General features: G+C 42.0%; 1 protein-coding gene across 14 annotated transcripts in view; it reads right to left on the reverse strand.

Moving 5' to 3' along the window:
- The window catches only part of LOC137379558 (suppressor of tumorigenicity 7 protein homolog), a 231,948-nt gene that overhangs the window by 30,309 nt on the left and 183,358 nt on the right, over positions 1-18,281 (reverse strand). For 11 of the 14 annotated variants that reach the window (XR_010976857.1, XR_010976858.1, XM_068050546.1 and 8 more), the window contains exons 6-11: positions 16,905-16,980; positions 16,580-16,657; positions 13,460-13,614; positions 10,876-10,973; positions 8,038-8,152; positions 1,296-1,368 (exon numbers count right to left, since the gene is read on the reverse strand). Coding sequence is in view for 12 of the 14 variants with exons in the window: in XM_068050546.1 (XP_067906647.1) it covers positions 1,296-1,368; positions 8,038-8,152; positions 10,876-10,973; positions 13,460-13,614; positions 16,580-16,657; positions 16,905-16,980 (595 nt within the window). In the remaining 2 variants the exon portion in view is untranslated. The remainder of the gene's footprint in view (positions 1-1,295; positions 1,369-8,037; positions 8,153-10,875; positions 10,974-13,459; positions 13,615-16,579; positions 16,658-16,904; positions 16,981-18,281) is intronic. The other 3 variants (XM_068050547.1, XM_068050548.1, XM_068050554.1) reach the window with 2 other exon arrangements.

The raw sequence follows: 18,281 nt of genomic DNA on the forward strand, positions 1-18,281 counted from the left end.
TGTTGTGGTGGCTCAAATGCTGATGGTAGAGCAGACTGCTGCAGAATGAAGGCATCATGAAAACTGCCAGGATACCGGGCATTGATTTGCTGTGTCTAGTTGCATACTAGCTGGTCATTGAGAGAGTTCTTCCGGTTCTGGTACATCTCACAGTTGACATTTGGTGTCAGGATAGTGATGTACGTGCAGTCTATGGCACCCTGCGCCACTGGGAAGCTTGCAAAGCCACTTGCATGCTCTGCGTGCTGCTCTCTGGCAAGGGTAAATGAAATGTAATCAGCTCTCTTTAAACAGAGAGTCTCAGTGACATTCCTTACACAACAGTGAATGGCAAACTGTAAGATGATGTAAATATCTCCAATTCCAGCATAGAAAGAGCCCAATGTATAAACACTCATGGCCACAGTCACCTTCAGAGCCACTGGCAACCCCGTCCTCACTTTGCTCTGAGGTTGCAGTTGTAGCTGCAGCAGGTGTCAAATTTCAGTGAGGACCTCCTTACTGAAGCGCGACATCTTACCTGTAATAGAGACGTCTGACACACTGTACCTCAGAGGTTCGGGTAGCAGAATTGCTCCCTGAACACCCCGAGTGGTTAGGGACTCCTGCTTCTCCCTGATCTCCTCCTCCTTCTTTATAGCAGCTTGTCCTGCTCTGCCTGCCCTCCGTTTGCTCTCCTAGTCATGCTGCATTCCAAGTGGATTACCTACTGTTGCACCTATGTCTGAGAGCAAGTGGTACGTGCAGTAGCCTTGAAGTCAGGAGCAAGTCCTTTAGCACTTACCACACTACTCAGTGCAGACTTTAGCAACTTTAAACTACTCCAGAAGGCACCAAAGACTCTCATAATTGCAGCAAAAGTCAGCAGAACCTGAAAGTAATTGATTATCCGTTTAAATAGCGCTGGTGGCAGGTCCTTCCTGCTGCTGAACAGGTGTTCAGCTGTGCGTGATCAAAAGATGGCTTTATCTGGAGCGTTGAGCTCCAAAATTGTAGAACTGGCATCAAATCAGTGTTGCATGCTGAATGATGTCATCATCTGCCTATTCCACATACATCTGGCAGACGCTCACTGCGCATACCCTAACACCGTCATGTCTAGCGTGACCTGCTCCAGAAGTTAGCATGCATACCACGGATGCCACTTTGGACCTCTAAGGCTACTCTTAGCGCTGAAAAAACGAGCGCTACATGTCTGGATATTGCGGCATGCATATTTAATCTTTTTCAGTCTGCTTGATCAGAAAAGTCATTCTTGGCATTATGCTGGTATTAACCACGTTGAGAATACCTACTTGTCTGAGACTGCTCTTGCTTTAAGTAGTGCCGCTGTGTAACATATTGTTGCTGACTTTGGTAAGCTAATATCTGTCACAAAAGAAAGAAGAAACCATGATTATATGACCTCAGCACACCACAAAATTCAAGGCATTCCACTTCTCTTAATAGAGGAATTAATTTTTCCACAAAACATTTGCTCTCAGTTCAGACTTTTCAGAAGTTCCATTTATCATTTTTCCTAACTGAACCAAAAGTCAATTCACTATGCAGAAAGAGACTAATAAGTAATTCATCAAAGACAAAATTGCTCACGTTGTCATCTATTCATGGTGCCTGGATTATCTCACATGGGTTTGACTCTGGGTTTTTTTCTATTGGTTTATTTTGTTCCATAGAGTTTTGGAAATCTTAAAGTATAAAAACATTAGGGATCAAAGTGGCAATGTGTGTGTGGAGCCAGAGGACGTAGGTGAGGTTTTGAATGATTACTTTTCATCTGTGTTCACTATGGAGAGGGACGATGTAGGTGTAGTGATCAGGGAGGGGGATGTGATATACTTGATCAAATTAGCATTGAAAATGAGAAAGTATTAGCTATATTAGCAGGCTTAAAGGTGGATAAATCTCCAGGCCCAGATGAGATGTATCCCAGGCAACTATGTGAGGCAAGGGAGGAGATAGCAGGGGCTCTGACACAAATTTTCAAATCCTCTCAGGCCACAGGAGAGGTACCAGAGGACTGGAGTACAGCAAATGTGGTGCCATTATTTAAGAAGGATAGCAGGGATAAACCAGGTAACTATAGGCCTGTGAGTCTAACGTCAGTAGTAGGGAAATTATTGGAAAAATTCTGACAGACAGGACTAATCTCCACTTGGAGAGGCAGGGATTAATCAGGGATAGTCAGCATGGCTTTGTCAGGGGGAGATCGTGTCTAACAAATTTGATTGAATTTTTCAAGGGGGTGACTAGATGTGTAGATGAGGGTAAAGCAGTTGATGTAGTCTACATGGACTTCAGTAAGGCTTTTGATAAGGTCCCGCATGGGAGATTGGTTAAGAAGGTAAGAGCCCATGGGATCCAGGGTAATTTGGCAAATTGGATCCAAACTTGGCTTAGTGGAAGGAGGCAGAGGGTAATAGTCGAGGGTTGTTTTTGCAATTGGAAGCCTGTGACCAGTGGTGTACCACAGGGATCGGTGCTGGGACCCTTACTGTTTGTAATGTACATTAATGATTTAGACATGAATATAGGAGGTATGATCAGTAAGTTTGCAAACGACACGATAATTGGTAGTGTCGTAAATAGTGAGGAGAAAAGCCTTAGATTACAGGACAACATAGTTGGGCTGGTAAGATGGGCGGAGCAGTGGCAGATGTAATTTAATCCTGAGAAGTGTGAGGTGATGCACTTTGGGAGGACTAACAAGGCAAGGGAATATACAATGGATGGTAGGACCCTAGGGAGTACAGAGGGTCAGATGGACCTTGGGGTGCTTGTCCCTAGATCACTGAAGGCAGCAGCACAGGTGGATAAGGTGGTTAGGAAGGCATATGGGATGCTTGTCTTTATTAGCCGAGGCATAGAATATAAGACCAGGGAGGTTATGTTAGAGCTGTATAAAACGCTGGTTAGGCCACAGCTTGAGTACTGTGTACAGTTCTGGTCATCACACTATAGGAAGGATGTGATTGCACTGGAGAGGGTGCAGAGGAGATTCACCAAGATGTTGCCTGGGCTGGAGCATTTCAGTTATGAAGAGCGACTGGATAGGCTAGGGTTGTTTTCCTTGGAGCAGAGAGGGCTGAGGGGGGACCTGATTGAGGTATGCAAAATTATGACGGGCACTGATAGGTTAGATAGGAAGAAGCTTTTTCCCTCAGCAGAGGGATCAATAACCAGGGGGCATAGATTTAAGGTAAGGGGCAGGGGGTTTAGAGGGGAGTTGAGGAAAGATCTTTTCATCCAGAGGGTGGTTGGATTCTGGAACACACTGCTTGAAGGGGCGGTAGAGGCAGGAACCCTCACAACATTTAAGAAGTATTTAGATGAGCATTGGAACATCATAGCATACAAGGCTATAGGCCAAGTGCGGGAAAATGGGATTAGATTGGACGCGTGCTTGATGGTCGGTGCAGGTGTGTTGGGCCGAAGGGCCTGTTTCTGTGCTGTAAAACTCTATGATTCTATCTCTATGTATTAAAATGAGATTGTAATCTGTGATCATAAACTGCATTTTTAATATTGTCACAATGGTGATACTTTTTCTCCGACATTAGAAATATTTTTGTATGAGAAAATGCCTACCCAGCCCTACATCATGACCACAGAACATTCAGCAAATCTTCAGAGGCCTGGGTGTCTACAATCAAAGTTTTGAAATGAGTGCACAATTTCCTTCAGTTTGAATCAATACAAGGAAATTAATCCAATAAAAACTTTCTTTCCATGGGCGGCAGTGGCGCAGTGGTTAGGGGTGGCGCAGTGGTTAGGGGTGGCGCAGTGGTTAGGGGCGGCGCAGTGGCGCAGTGGTTAGCACCGCAACCTCACAGCTCCAGAGACCCAGGTTCAATTCTGGGTACTGCCTGTGTGGAGTTTGCAAGTTCTCCCTGTGTCTGCGTGGGTTTTTGCTGGGTGCTCCGGTTTCCTCCTACAGCCAAAGACTTGCAGGTTGATAGGTAAATTGGCCATTATAAATTGCCCCTCGTGTAGGTAGGTGGTAGGGGAATATAGGGACAGGTGGGGATGTGGTAGGAATATGGGATTAGTGTAGGATTAGTATAAATGGGTGGTTGATGGTCGGCACAGACTCGGTGGGCCGAAGGGCCTGTTTCAGTGCTGTATCTCTAAATAAATAAAAGAAACTTAAAACTAAAACAGTTTCTGTTAGCTTGAACTTCAGGAGTTAGATGCTCTGATGTGCCTGCTGTTACTGAATACTTACATATATACATACTCAGGATTCCTGCAAATTCAGGCTTGATCTAGACTTGGATCCTTAGTTTTATTTGTACTCAGGATGTGGGTGACACTGGCATGGCTGAATTTAACGCCTAACCTTTATTGTCCTTATGATGTAGTGCCTTCTTGCTCTGCTGCAGTCCTGGTGGTGATGGTGCTCACAAGATATGTTAGGTAGGAATTCCAGGATTTTGACCCAGCACTATGAAGTAACAAGCAATTCACACCCAAATCAGGATGGTGTGTGACTTGGGAGGGAACTTGGAGTGGATGGTGCTTTTGGTGGTAGCAGCCATGGAGCTTGCAGGCCCTGTTGAAGTATTAAGATACGTACTGGAAAAATGGGGCAAATTTATTACTGCAAATATGAAGGGCTTCCTGGTGGATCAACTCCACACTATTTCAGTATGAATTCAGATAGAGGTCATGAGTTATAGCCCTGAAGTCCATAAATTGCTAAACACCAGCACGAACAGGAAGTGTGATGCAATTAATAATCCTTTGCAAATCTGAACTGTTTGAGACTAAATGCAAAAGTTGCCCACCTGGGATTTGGAATAAGTGGTCTCTCGTGCTGTTGTGTAAACAAGGTGTCCAAAAGCAGCTGTGTAGTTAGAGTACAGTTTACTAAACTCTGCTAATACTGAGAGTTTGTGTTGGAATCTGGTTTCAACAATCTAACACTCACAGGTGGATTAGTAGGAGTTTCTTACTAATATTAAGGCTGAAGACTACTAAATATTTGATTTTTTTTAAATTTTAAATGACTGGTCATGTCAGATGATCTACTGGTACAATTATACTCTTGCACTGAATGTTTTAATACCCTTTGGCTGTTTGGGTCTTACAGCTTGTAAGCAGCCTGCTTCTTGTTCTGTACAAGCAGGCTGGGTGACTCTTATTTTCTGCAACTTGCAATTCTGACAACATGGCTAAAATTTCAGTCTGGAAACCTTTTCATCAATCAGTGCAATTCTAAAATGAATCTTCTCTAATATGAGACCTCATCAGGAATCAGTAACGATCAACACTCCCCACTGTGCCCTCGCCCTATAGACAGCTCAGGAAACCTATGCACTAGCTGTTAAAACCAGAATACTGAGTTAAATCCTTAGTTAATTGCCTCTTTGAATATTTTAATTACTTACCTGATGGCATGGACTCAATGGGCCGAATGGCCTCCTTTTGTGCCATAAATGACTCTATGACAGCTTCACCGCGGGATCTCCGCTCGCCTGAAAACCCACCTGGGTTAACCATGGAGGTGGGTGGGATCATGTTGGGTTCCTGACAAATGCCACTTTTCTGGACTTTCACGGCAACCCCCGCCGCCCCCCCCCCCCCCACCCCCCAACCCTCACTTGAACCCGCCTCCCCTTTGGCAATTAAAATTCTGCCCATTGTCTGCAGGCCATTCAATCACTGAGGGCATCCAAGCCAAACCCATCCCCATAGTTCGAACAATTACAGCACACTTATCAACACCCTCCTGAGATCAGTTATCATAGCGATGATTAAGGATTGAGACCTCTCTGGTCTGTGTCACTTGCTGCTTTAACTTACTGAATCATCAGTGTTCTATATTTATAATTAAAACAGATACTGCATGTTTTTCTACTCAGAAAAACACCTCTAATGATTAAATACTAAAAAGTAGAGTGGAGTTAGCTGCCCGAAAGCAGAATGAAGTAAAGATTAACTTATCACCTTGGCAACTAGCTCACACCAGCATGACAACAACCAATTGCCCTAGCAAATAAACAAACACTTGTTAGCGGCATTACAGTAAATAATAGTATTACACTGAAATATGACACTCAATACTGTAAATATAATGGTTTCCAAATACAACGAAGTTGGGGTGTTGTAAGTGAAATAGGCAGCTCTTTTCCATATTTTGGGTCCAATCTTTCAAAAGTATCAAAGGTTTAAAAAGTCTATCACACTTTTCTGATGCAGATTGACCATCAAAAATCACAGTCATGACGACGTCATAAATTAGGCAGTGTTCCTTTGAACATACAGCAGATTCATGCCGTTGCTTAGCACGGTATATAGCAACAATGGTGTCAACAATTTCATCATCTATGACCAGAATATTTATGCATGGAACAATCAAATTCTTGTTTGGTGATTGTTCCATTCTACTGGTCTACTTTGTTCAGGCAAAATGTAGCAAAACAGAATTGATATTTAAAAGCTCACAAGTGCACAAGAAATTATTTCTCAAATTGTAACTGGAAGAAGAACTACGAAGCAGCTATATTTCTGTGCAGATTTTCTAAGAACTTTAAGGTATAAAAAGTATCAATGATACTTAAATAGAACTACAATCTATTAGTTTGTTCCAGTCCTGAAAATCAAAAATATTTTTCTTCTGTAAATTTGAATTCTAATAGATTAAGAAATTTACTGAGAATCAATTCTACAGATTTTTACAGTAAAATTCGACTGTGTACATTTTTTTCATTCCTTAGTTGATTCAAACACTCTTGTTTTAATTCTTTGCTTGCCAACAAGAAAAACTCAATTTCCATTCTCTCTTTTATTCCTCCTCAGGATGTGGGTGTTGCTGGTAAGTCAGCATTTATTGCTCATCTCTAGCTGCCCTAAGAAGCTGGTGGCGAACCTTCTTCTTGAACTAATGCAATTATTCTTTTTTGTGGTTTAATACAACTGAATGGCTTGCTAGACCACTTCACAGAGCAGTTAAGAGTCATTAACGTTGGTGTGAGACTGGAGTCACATATAGGTCAGACAGGGTAAGGACAGCAGGTTTCTTTCAAAGGACATTAGTAAATCAGTTGGGTTTTTAAGACAATCCAATAGCTCCATGGTCACTGTTACTGAAACCAACTTTTTATTTCCAGTTTTTAAAACTGAATTCAAATTCTCAAACTGGCATGGTAGGATTTAAACTCACATTTTTTTGGATTCTCTGGATTGCTCATCCAGTAACATAGCTACTTAAAATGGAGCATGATAATGAAGAGAAGGCTAATGATACTTTTTATCTGGTCACACGTGAATTACAGTTAATTCCAGATGATCATGACCCACTCACATGCAATATGAATTTAATTCTTAAATTGAAAATGACGCCAGAAGCATTCCTAGTGGCTGAGTTGGAAAATGCACCACATGATTCTGCACTACGCCATTCAGCCTGAAAGGTCCCATGGTTGATCTGTGGTCTGTGCTAAATTAGCTTCTCTCCACCAGAACAGCAATTGGAGCACTACAATTAATCTCAACATGCCTAAGTTAGGATGAAGAAAAATTGACAGGATTCACAAACCTGCTGCCTATCCAGGGACCCCTGCTAGAAACTTTACATTTGTGGATGGTGGATGAGAACATGATTGGGTTCAACTGACATACCCTCCATGAATGAATAGCTTGCAATACTCAAGAGTCTAGTTTCAACTATTAAGAAAGGCCACAGAGGTAAGGTACTGAAAGGCTGCCAGCATCTGTGGAACAATATCCCGAGCAAGAGTCAGCATCTTGAGGAGAGCACGGGTAGGAAACATCCTCCAGAAATAAAGGTAGAAATATGAACATGAAACAGCACCTCTGACCAAACAAATAGGTCAAAGTAGTATTTCTGCACTTAGTTGATATCAGACAATATCATGAACATTTCTGTGAAGTGCCATGGGATGTTTACAATGTTAAAGGCGCTATATAAACACAAGTTGCAGTTGTTGTTAAACCAAAACTCTTCCAAGTATTTTGTCACATTTCCTCCAGCATGTAAAAGTTCTCTGATTTTAAAACTCAACAAGGACTCACCGTCATATTTGGCTAAAACTGCTTGCACATCAGCATAGGCCTGTAGCTCTAAAAGTGCCTCCAGTAAATTTTCATGTATGTTGAACATGCTGAGAAGAGGGAACTCCTTCATCAACTGTAAAACAAATCAAATCGAGAGCTACACTGAGAAATAGGTAATAAGCTCAACACTTGTTAAAAAAGTTATTGAAGGATATTACAAAATTGACCCGTTTGGGTTTTGTATTTTCAATAGATCAAAACCATTGTCCATTTGTGTTAATAATTGAATTTTTTGAATCAGTAAGTGTAAGTTTCATTTTGGATTCTGTGCTGATCCTACAGCATATCTGCATATCTATGTTGTAACTGGCACAAATTGGATTAATTTGTTCAGGTGGTTTGCTGAAGTTCCAGAATCTAACTTCAATGGATGGGAATGGTTAAATTAGTTCTTCATTAAAATACTTAATCTATTGTGCACAACATGAAAGGAACAGAACAGTGGTTTATTGAAGGCGAGTGATATAATATTTTGCAAGGGACTAAAATGGTAATACTTATCCTTTTCAGATCTTTTGTTGTTCTGTGGAGAAGCATAACATACTTCAAATATTAGTCTGGAAGAAGATTTTTAATTTGAGGTCAATATTATGTTCATTTTGTTATGTTTGTGTTCTTAAATGATAAATAGTCCAGAAGGAGAGCATCAAGTGTAAACAATATCACAATGACTTCTACATGTTCTCAGGCGTGTGCTATGGGCAATGTTGCTACTACCACAGCCTGCAGTACTCCCGAGTTCACATTAGCCACAAATGGCTGGTGGGACTGTCACATTGGGCTGGATTTTAGTTCTGGGGTTGGGATCCCAACATCAGGTGCATTTGCAGGTCTGACCCCGCACTGCATCGGCGCCTGATGGCTGACCCAATTTTTTAATGAGTTGGCCAATTAGTGAGCAGGGATCACACTCGCCATCCAATTAAGGAGATGCGTGGTCCCAAAGTATGTAGGTGAGGGAGGATGACTCAAGACTGAAGACTTTTTGAAAAGGTGAAATTAAAACTGGCCACAGCTGCCAGACATCTACTGTGGCTATCTTGCAATCACGGCCACGGGGGGGCGGGGTCAAAAATGGTTGATGGAGTGCTGCCCCCCACCTAGGGGCCTGCTACCCAACCTGAACCCGACGGGACCAGATGACATGTGTTGGATTCGGGTCGGGTTGGGCCCACCTTAATGGTCCGGCTGTCGGGCTCGGGTCGGGTTGGGCCGAGTCCAGGCCGAATCGTGTCGGGTCGGGTCAGACACACACAAGGCAAGTGCTCTGCTGGTAAGTATTGAAATTAAAAAATTTACCTGAGCTGGAAGTCTGAGACGAAACTGCGCAGTGAGCAAGTGACGTCACTGTGATGTCATCACGCATGCGCTGCAGCTTCTTGCAGGAAAGTAAGCAAACGGATGGTCGGCTTGGGCTCAGGTGGAGTCGGGGCGGGTTCGGATCGGGCCCGGGGCTAAATCGGAGGAAGTAGGGCTGGGTCGGGCTCGCGTCCGCTGTGGTTCGGTCGGGTTCCTTTTTCCCGACCTGAGCAAGCCTCTACCCCCACCCGCTACAAGTCTGCTGCCTGGAGGCCGCCTCCTTCCCAGATCTATGTTTCGGGCAACGTGCAGAATGGTCTTAATAGGCCTTTAATGATGCCTAATTGACAAGCTGACACTTGCGGACTGGGTAGCTGTCTCCCTAACGCCCCCCTCCCCCCCACAACACCCCAAGCCCGAACTAGCATGTTCCAAAGTGGCCTAGAAACGGAAACATGCAGGCAAGCCAGCACACTGGCATAAAATTGCGGGCTCGTCCACCTTCGGTCTCACTTCCATGGATGTTTAAAAATTCGGTCCAATGTCTCCAGATTGCTGACTGAATAGGAATAGTCCATCTTTCTAATAACGGAGTGTCTCCTGATAATGCAGCCAAGCGCCGACATCATCACTGCAGTCTGCAATCCGCACATGCGTAGAACACATTCATCCTTGCACACGTGCAAAATGCAACCAAGATTTGCCAGCTTGCCAGTACTATTGCACGCGAATACATCATCACACAAAGAGACATCAGGCTCCAGCATGAGTTTTGGAAAGCGGCCTCATTTGCTGCTTCTCTTACCCGCTCCCTCTTGCAATTGGCGCCTCTCTTCCCCACTCCATCCTGCCATTCTCTCCCACGCCCAACTGCTTGCCGCTCCTGACTCACTTCCCGCAAGCACCCCGCTAGCTCCAATCCTCTAGCCACCTCACCCCACTCCAACGAACTGCAGTGAGGTGGAGAGTGAGCGGTGCGAGGGAACGACAACCAGTCGGGCGCAGGAAAGAACAGCAGGATGGAACAGCAAGCAGTCAAGAGCAGTGTGATGGAGCATCGAGATGGAGCAGTGAGCAGTGTGAAGCGGTGGGAGGGAGCGGAGAGAAGGTGGGCATGGGAGGGAGTGGGAAATTGAATGCGGCGATTGCAAGAGGGAGCGTGTAACAGAAGTGGCGATCATGAGAGGGTATAGTTGAGGGGAGGAAATCGAGGCAGTGATCGTGGCGATTGATGGGTGAGGGGCTTTGGGTTCAATTCTTTTCTTGTGTTAAATCAAGCAGTGTCATCTTTATTGGCATCTGCCTGAAACGTCGCAGGCAGTGACGATTCTGTCAATGAGGCTGCATTTGTGCATGTGCCAGTACTGTGCCACCTGGTGATGGGTTGTCAGCAAACACAGCCTTCTAACACTCAGTTTACGCATTTCAGTCCTTTTAAATAGATCACATGCAACCAGCCACACTCGCACTGTTCTGACAATGTCCACTTTTACTCACATCCCGCATCATTTTTACTGCTTCTCTTGTCCTTCCAAGTTTTCTCGAACACATTGCCAATCTTCTTTTAATGTAAACTAACACGTTTGTGTCCCGCCCTGAAAGACAGAACATCCTTTATGTACAAGTATGTTTTCAGTGGTGAAGACAACCATTTATCTAGGAACCCAGGAGCAGGAGCAAGCAATTCAGCATTGAGCCTGTTCCTCCATTCAATCAGATCATGGTTGATCTACCTGCTTCACCCTTCAATTACTTTCCTGCACTAAAGTTTAGAATTTTTAAAAAAAATAGCCATTTCTTTAGACAAAGAATGTTGTATATGAGTCCTTAGGGATCTGGCAAATATTTTACACTTTCAAAGTATGGTTTTCTTTTAAAATAGTTCAGTCACAAAAACATTAATTACCTTCATAAAAAGGATAAATATCATGGTGCAATGTTAGCTAAACTGACAAGCTACTGAAAAGCTCCATTTGAACCACATTCTAATTTTAACAAAATGATCTGAGGCATTATATTAGAGGATTACTATAGCAGTATTCACACATTCTGTGCTTTCTTCAATTTTTCCTTTCATGTGTAACTGTTACAAATTTTCATAAATTGATGTCAAAGTGAATAAAAAAATGTCTAGTCTGGATGGCTCAAAGGATGCCTTCCATATTCAAGTGGACATATGGCTCACTTGCCTCTTATCCCTTGATCTAAATTAACAGCCCTGTGTTCAATAACCAGTCTGGCTTTACAGAAACACAGGGCTTTACAAAGTCTCCATTTAACAATTTCCCTCACCTAATTATTCAAGTTTACTCATTTGATAACAGTTAGAAGTGGAAAGCAAGATAAATAAATGTGGGCATTATCACATTATATATCTGATCCAGCAGCATTAACCCTCAGAGCAATCATGGCCACATTTTCTTGGGATAAAAATAGGAAAGCTGGAATGCATCGTAATGAGATTACGGCCAGAGACATCTGTCAATGCCAAAGAACTCTCCATCTTACATTCTATCACCATTTCTTTGGTTGGTCTTTACTCACTTTGTTTTTCTCATTTCAGTTCATTCTATGTTAAAACCTATTACCTGACAAAAGCAGCTACAGACACCTTACTCCCCAGACTCCTACACATGTTGCTTCTAATGTGGTGGCTGGAGCAGAGCAAAAAGAGACAGAGGCTGCTTACACTCTGGCTTTCCTTCCTAAGTACCACAGAACCTAATATGAGGGGAACTGGAACTTTCTAGGTTAGAAACTATGTTCTCATGAGCTGTTGTGCAAATACTTATTTAAATAAAGTAAAATAAATACATGACATGCTATGGAGGGAAATGAAGTAGGACATTATTTCCACAAGTGAGTTATGATCTGACTTGTAAGTGGTGATAAAATATTTACTGCCGTCTCCCTGCAGATTTAATTTAGAACACCCCAATGGTTTTAAATTAACACAAAGGTTATTTAATTGGGCAGCTTTATTTATTTAGTTTTAAATATGCTGTTACAAGCACAACGGGTGCTTTAATATTCCAGATTACACCATCTGTTTCTCACTTTTCTGAAGGAATGACCAATAATCTCCTAAATGAAGATTAAATGAGCACAGCTATCTCAGGTCAGGATACTATTGGTCACACCAGTCAACTGTAGAATTAATAGGGGTATTTAGCTGAGATTCAATGTAGTAAAGCATTTTTTGACTGAAAGAATTCTTACATTCATTCAGACTCAACCCTTTTGACTGAACCACAAATTACTTAAGAAACATTAAACATTATAAGCCTAGGTTGGTATCCAGGCCAATATGTAGAATATCAATGTCTCAAACTATGCCCTAATAAAATTCCAACAATAAACAGGAAAATAAATGGTGCTCCACCCCATCCCATGAAAGGTTCAGTGTCCCCCATCATAGTACCCCTACATTCTCTGATCCCAAGAGGGGCAGTTGGATTCTGAACAAGTATGTGTGAGGAAGTTTATTCTTCTCAGTGAAGGATCTCCATGTTCCAGGCCCTTATTTCAAGAGACTTCCTCATCCCTTCCCAGATTTGATGGTGGAGTCCCACTCGCTTCAAATTAGAAAATGCAAGTTTCTCTCCAAATTCATCTTTTCATGGACCTCCACTCACCCAAAGGGAGTAAAGTATCTTTTTGATGTCTTCGTTGACTTGAATACAGAGAAATAGCCACTCTGTATTCTTCACCTGTGTAGAAGCTGTAAGAGCAATAAGTAATACACCTGCAAGCTTCTGAACACAAATGGGAACCAGTGAGACTAGGAAAGGAGTTTTAAATAAAACTTTATATGCAATTTCTCTTTGCACATTGCCCACATCCACCTGGCACTCACACCACTGCTGCCAAGAGAGTGGGCAAACAGTCTTCTCCACAATCACCAACAATAATCTTCATGTTGCCCCTAAGGCATGACTTATATTTCCTATGTATCTCTCCCCTCACATAGTGACATTGTGCAACTTCTATTCATCACCTCCAAGAAATGAAGTGTAGCAAACTAGAAATAAGATTGCTGGTTATTAAAATGAGTAGTGTTATTGCGCAGCAGGGTACTTACTATGCTGTGCTTCATACTGAGCTCCGTGATGCTGCAGTTGTTGACTACGTCTGTAACAAACCTCCCCTGCTTTTAGTGCCTGTTTAAAAAGTCTTTCTGCTTCCACAATGGTAGTGGCCTCCTCTTCGGCCAAAAGAATGTAGGCAGTGGCACACCTGCAAAAGATTCATCCCTGATTACACTTGGCCTCACTTGATGCTATTGCGCTGATAAAGTTATAAAATAACATCCATAGGTAGATTTTCTTTCCTTAAACTAGTAATGCAGACATACCAGGCCTCGAATAACAACTGCTTTCCCACTTTTCTGCATCTAAACAGTGTGCTCCACCTCCCATGCGTACTGAAGACCACAGCAAATAAACCAGTAAAAGTTCAGTGGTGTGCTAGCTAAAAGACTATATTCATCCTACTGAAAAGATTGTGATATAATTTATTCAGGGCGGTAAATAAGAAATGCAGAAATTATGCTAATTGGTGCCATATTGGCATAATTGCAATATCAACTGTATCAGTCCTTAAATTTGTTTTTAAACCGTGTATGGGGCAAAATCTGTCAGGTTCGATTTCCAGTCTACGTCTCGTTAGCTGGTATCAAAATGCAGTAGTTGGTAAACTAGAAATAGCCTCATTGCCCACCGAATGCAGAAGGGAAATAAATAAAAACAGGTAAGATTCCTATTCCCAAAGATGATTAAGCCCAATTGTTGGAAAATACAAAAAAATCCAGATTAACAATAAGGCACTGGCAGGATCACACCCGGCTAAAATGCCTCTCGTGGTGGCATAGTTTGCCGATGTTCACTGCCTACGCACCCAACTGAAAAATGGCTACTTGGGCAAAGTACTAAGAGTTATACTAGTATTCATGAAACTGTAACCCGAACAAGGGTCAGCAGTTTTGTGAAAGGAGATGGAAAAAAATTAAGCTACCCATGGTATTTGGGCCTGAGATTTTGAAAGACGGCAAACCTCTGAAAGTTCATTTATTAAGGTGATGAAAAGCCACATGAAAGCTTTTCCTCACTGTAGTAACATAACGTTGGTTTGGACCCTGAAAGGAATCCATTTGGATTTGTTGGATCTGTGGCTGCCAATATGTAAAACAGTTTGTTGCAATAATAAAAAGGTTTCAAACTCCAGATTGATTTCTGAACCTATCAATTTGCCCCATCTTTGCTTGCAGCTACATGCTGATAAAGCTGTTATAAAATATGCTTCAATGGTTGTTTTTAAATCTAGTTACAGTTGTTACAGAACCATGAACATAATTATTTATAAATGGGTTTAGAATTTTACTACAGCCTGCTTACAGAAGAAATCTTCCCCCACAGGTCCACTTTAAAACTACTCTCCTTGTATTACACACAAAACTGGCATTAGACATGCACTGATGAATACTGAATCAATCTACACACAACTCCATCATGTACAGCTTAATCTAAGCTTTAGGCTGAATACATTGCAATTTCAAATGTTTAACAGGTCCTGCTTAGGCAAAGCAGAATTAGAGCACCAGTGAAAAGTACATTCCATATGGATAAAAAAGATGGCAGTGAGTTATAATGCAGTGATTCAATTAAACTTCTCTGAACAGTGGCTGAATCCCCAAGAATGACTTTTTTAAAACAGAATTATTTATTCTCAGGATGTAGGCAATGCTGGCAAAGCTGCATTTATTACCCAACCCTGGTTTCTGTGAATAGGTTTTGTAGGGCACTTCAGAAAGCATCATATTGCAGGACTGAAGCCATGTGTAGGCCAGACTGGGCAGAGATTATAGGTTCCCTTCCTGAAGGACACTAGTTGAATTTTTACAGCTTTTCATGGTTATTTTACTGGTGCCAGCCCACAAATCACCAGATTTTACTGGATGCACTTCACAACCTGTCATGATGGGATTTGAACTCATGACTTCTGAGTTGTTAGTCCTATACCATAAAAACTAGACTACAGTACCCCCGACACTGCACCATACTGCTTAATACTCATTGCCACTCTTTACAATATTTTCTATAATTTGTGAATATTTATAATTCTCTTATAAGGCAAACGCGCTGAGTGGGACAGAGACATTGAGACTTAGATAAAGGGTAATGAACATGGCATTGAAGAAGATATATGGCACCATGTGGCTAATTTTGTTTTCTGCACAATATTAAGACAACAAAAAATATTCAGGATCAAGGACAATTCTTTTGAGTTACTGCTCAAGGACCTGTATACACTGACAACTAGTCCTGTTTACCAAGTCACAGGTCCAAGAGATTATAAAGGAATAGTGCTATTGAACCTAAAAATACTAAGCCAAAGTTTCCTCAGTGCCTGGTGGGTAGCACCACTGCTAGGACATGTGCGAACATCAGGTCAAATAGGCTACCGAGTATCAGGCCAAAGATTTTCTATTTGCCGTTACTTTAACTCCAAGCTAAAAATCTATGCTTCAAGTTCACACTTGAAGAACGGCAATTTAGTCATTTTAATGGGAAAGATTATCTACTGACCCATTTGACAGCTTCCAGTGGAATATTTGACCCTGGAATAAAACAGATTACAGGATACCAGCAATGTTAAGAGCTTTCATCTCGAAATACGAAGTGGAATAATATTCAACAGTAGGGTGTGTCAACTGCCAAATGCTATGGTCAATGAATGTTTTAGTGATTACTGAAATGACTAATCAAACAGGAGTCATAAAGATATTAATTCCTGTTAAATGTGCACACAGGAATTTGTTGATGTCATGCCGAACAAGCTGTAGCTTACTGTTAGTTCTTAATGTATACATGTTGATGAGCAGCTAAGAAGCCAAACACTGGAACCTTTCTGTTACCGCAATGATGTCAGAAGTCTTTTGCGGAACAGGGTCTGAGTGAGTGAATTAAATGTCAGTGCCAGATTGTACAACTCTCAGACTGGCTGATGTGATGCCAAAGCAAATAAAGTGAAATGCGGAATAATGGACACCTAGGAGTGATTAAGAGGCAGTCATTTCTTTGACAAGTTCAGATAATGTTACAAATCACAAGAGCAGAGCTCGAGCAGTTTATAACCACCATCCTACTTTAGAACCAAGATCACAGCCTTGAAATCACTCCCAGGTAACTTTTTAAGAACATACATTGTGAAGTTTATTCCATTTTGGGTCCTTCTTTTTGCTTGCAGCGGCTGTAGCAGTGGACGCCAATGGTAAAATACCCTGGATGAAAAGCGGACAGTGGTCTGGTCAGAACACAGTAGAAACGTGAAAACTGTACAAAAGTTGATCGTACTACATCAGCATTAGAACGACTGTCCATCCTTACGGCATCTGTAAAATATATTGCTCAAAAAAGAATGTGTACAGAAATACCAGGTAGAAAGGACATGTTAGGAGCACACGCTGAATCACCGGAATGGATGAAGTATAAAAGGGGCTTGAGCCCAAAATGCAAACAGTAACTCACTCATTTAATTCTAAGGCTTCATGTGCTGCTGAAATTCTTGCTTGTGGGTTTCTCTCTCTCCAAGCTTTCTGCATTACTGTTCAAACAAAAAAGAGCATTTTTTTTAACAAGATTGATGTCCTAGATGGAACATGTCACTGAGATTTGAAAGTTTACCTACCCTTTCCCTGGCACTAAGCTAGAAACAAATTCCAATTGAGATTCATCCAACCTGGCACTAACCCATTTTCATTGTGTGAAAACTGGTAAAAGGATTGGCTTTAGTAATATTCCACTGAATGAAAAAGTAAGTGATAATGTAAACTGCAGCAAAACTCTAAATAACAATCTCTCATGAAAAATAAACACATATTAACCTCAAGATGAGCTTCACTGCCCTGGTTATAGTGTTTCACTGAATCCAGCCACCCAGTGCTGAGATAAATCTGCAGCTCTTACAGAAGAAGAAGACACTGTCTTGTAGGATAGCTTGTACGAAGCTGAGCTTAGTCACTTTCAAGACATTTTATGAATCTGATTCTTCTGGACAGAAATGGTTTCCTCATATATTTCAGGCAATTTACATTTGTGGTGCCCTTAAAAAGCATGACAACTCCAACCCAGCCAATTACCAGTCTATAAGGAGTCGTCAACAGTGCTATCAAGTGGCCTTTACTCAGCAATAACCTGCTCATCAATGCTCAGTTTCAGTTCCACCTGGACCACTTGTTTCCAGGCCTCATTACAGCTCTGGTCCAAATGACAACACAAGAACTGAACTCTAGAGGCGAGCTGAGAGTGACTGCTCTTGGCATCAGGGTAGCATTCGGCTAAGTGTTGCTCCAAGGAGCCCTGGTCAAACTAAAGTCAAGGAGGATTGGGAAAAATCTCTCCAGTGGCTCGAGATATATCTGGCATAAAGCAAGATGTTGTGGTTGTTGAAGATCAATCATCTCAGCCCAGGACACTGCTGCAGGAGCTCCTCAGGGCAATGTCTTAGGCCCAACTACCTTCAGCTGTTTCATCAATGACCTTCCCTCCATCATAAGATCAGAACTGTTTAGTTTTAGTTGTACAGTATTCAGCTCCATTCGCTATTCCTCAAATAACAAAGCAGTCCATGACTGAATATGGTAAGACTTGGACAACATCCAGGCTTGAGCTGATAAATGGCAAGCAACATTTCTTTTGCCGCATAAGTGTCAAGAAATACCCATCACAAACAAGTCTAACCAACTCCCCATGACATTCAACTGCATCACCATCGCTGAGATCCCCTACCAACAACATCTGGGGTTCACCATTAACCAGAAACTCAACTGCACAATTGCTGATGCTATTAGAGCAGGGAGAGATTGGGTATGCTACGCTGAGTGACTCACCTCCCGACGCCCCAAA

Source organism: Heterodontus francisci, chromosome 18 (genome assembly GCF_036365525.1).
Source record: "Heterodontus francisci isolate sHetFra1 chromosome 18, sHetFra1.hap1, whole genome shotgun sequence".
NCBI classification, from domain to species: Eukaryota; Metazoa; Chordata; class Chondrichthyes; order Heterodontiformes; family Heterodontidae; genus Heterodontus; species Heterodontus francisci.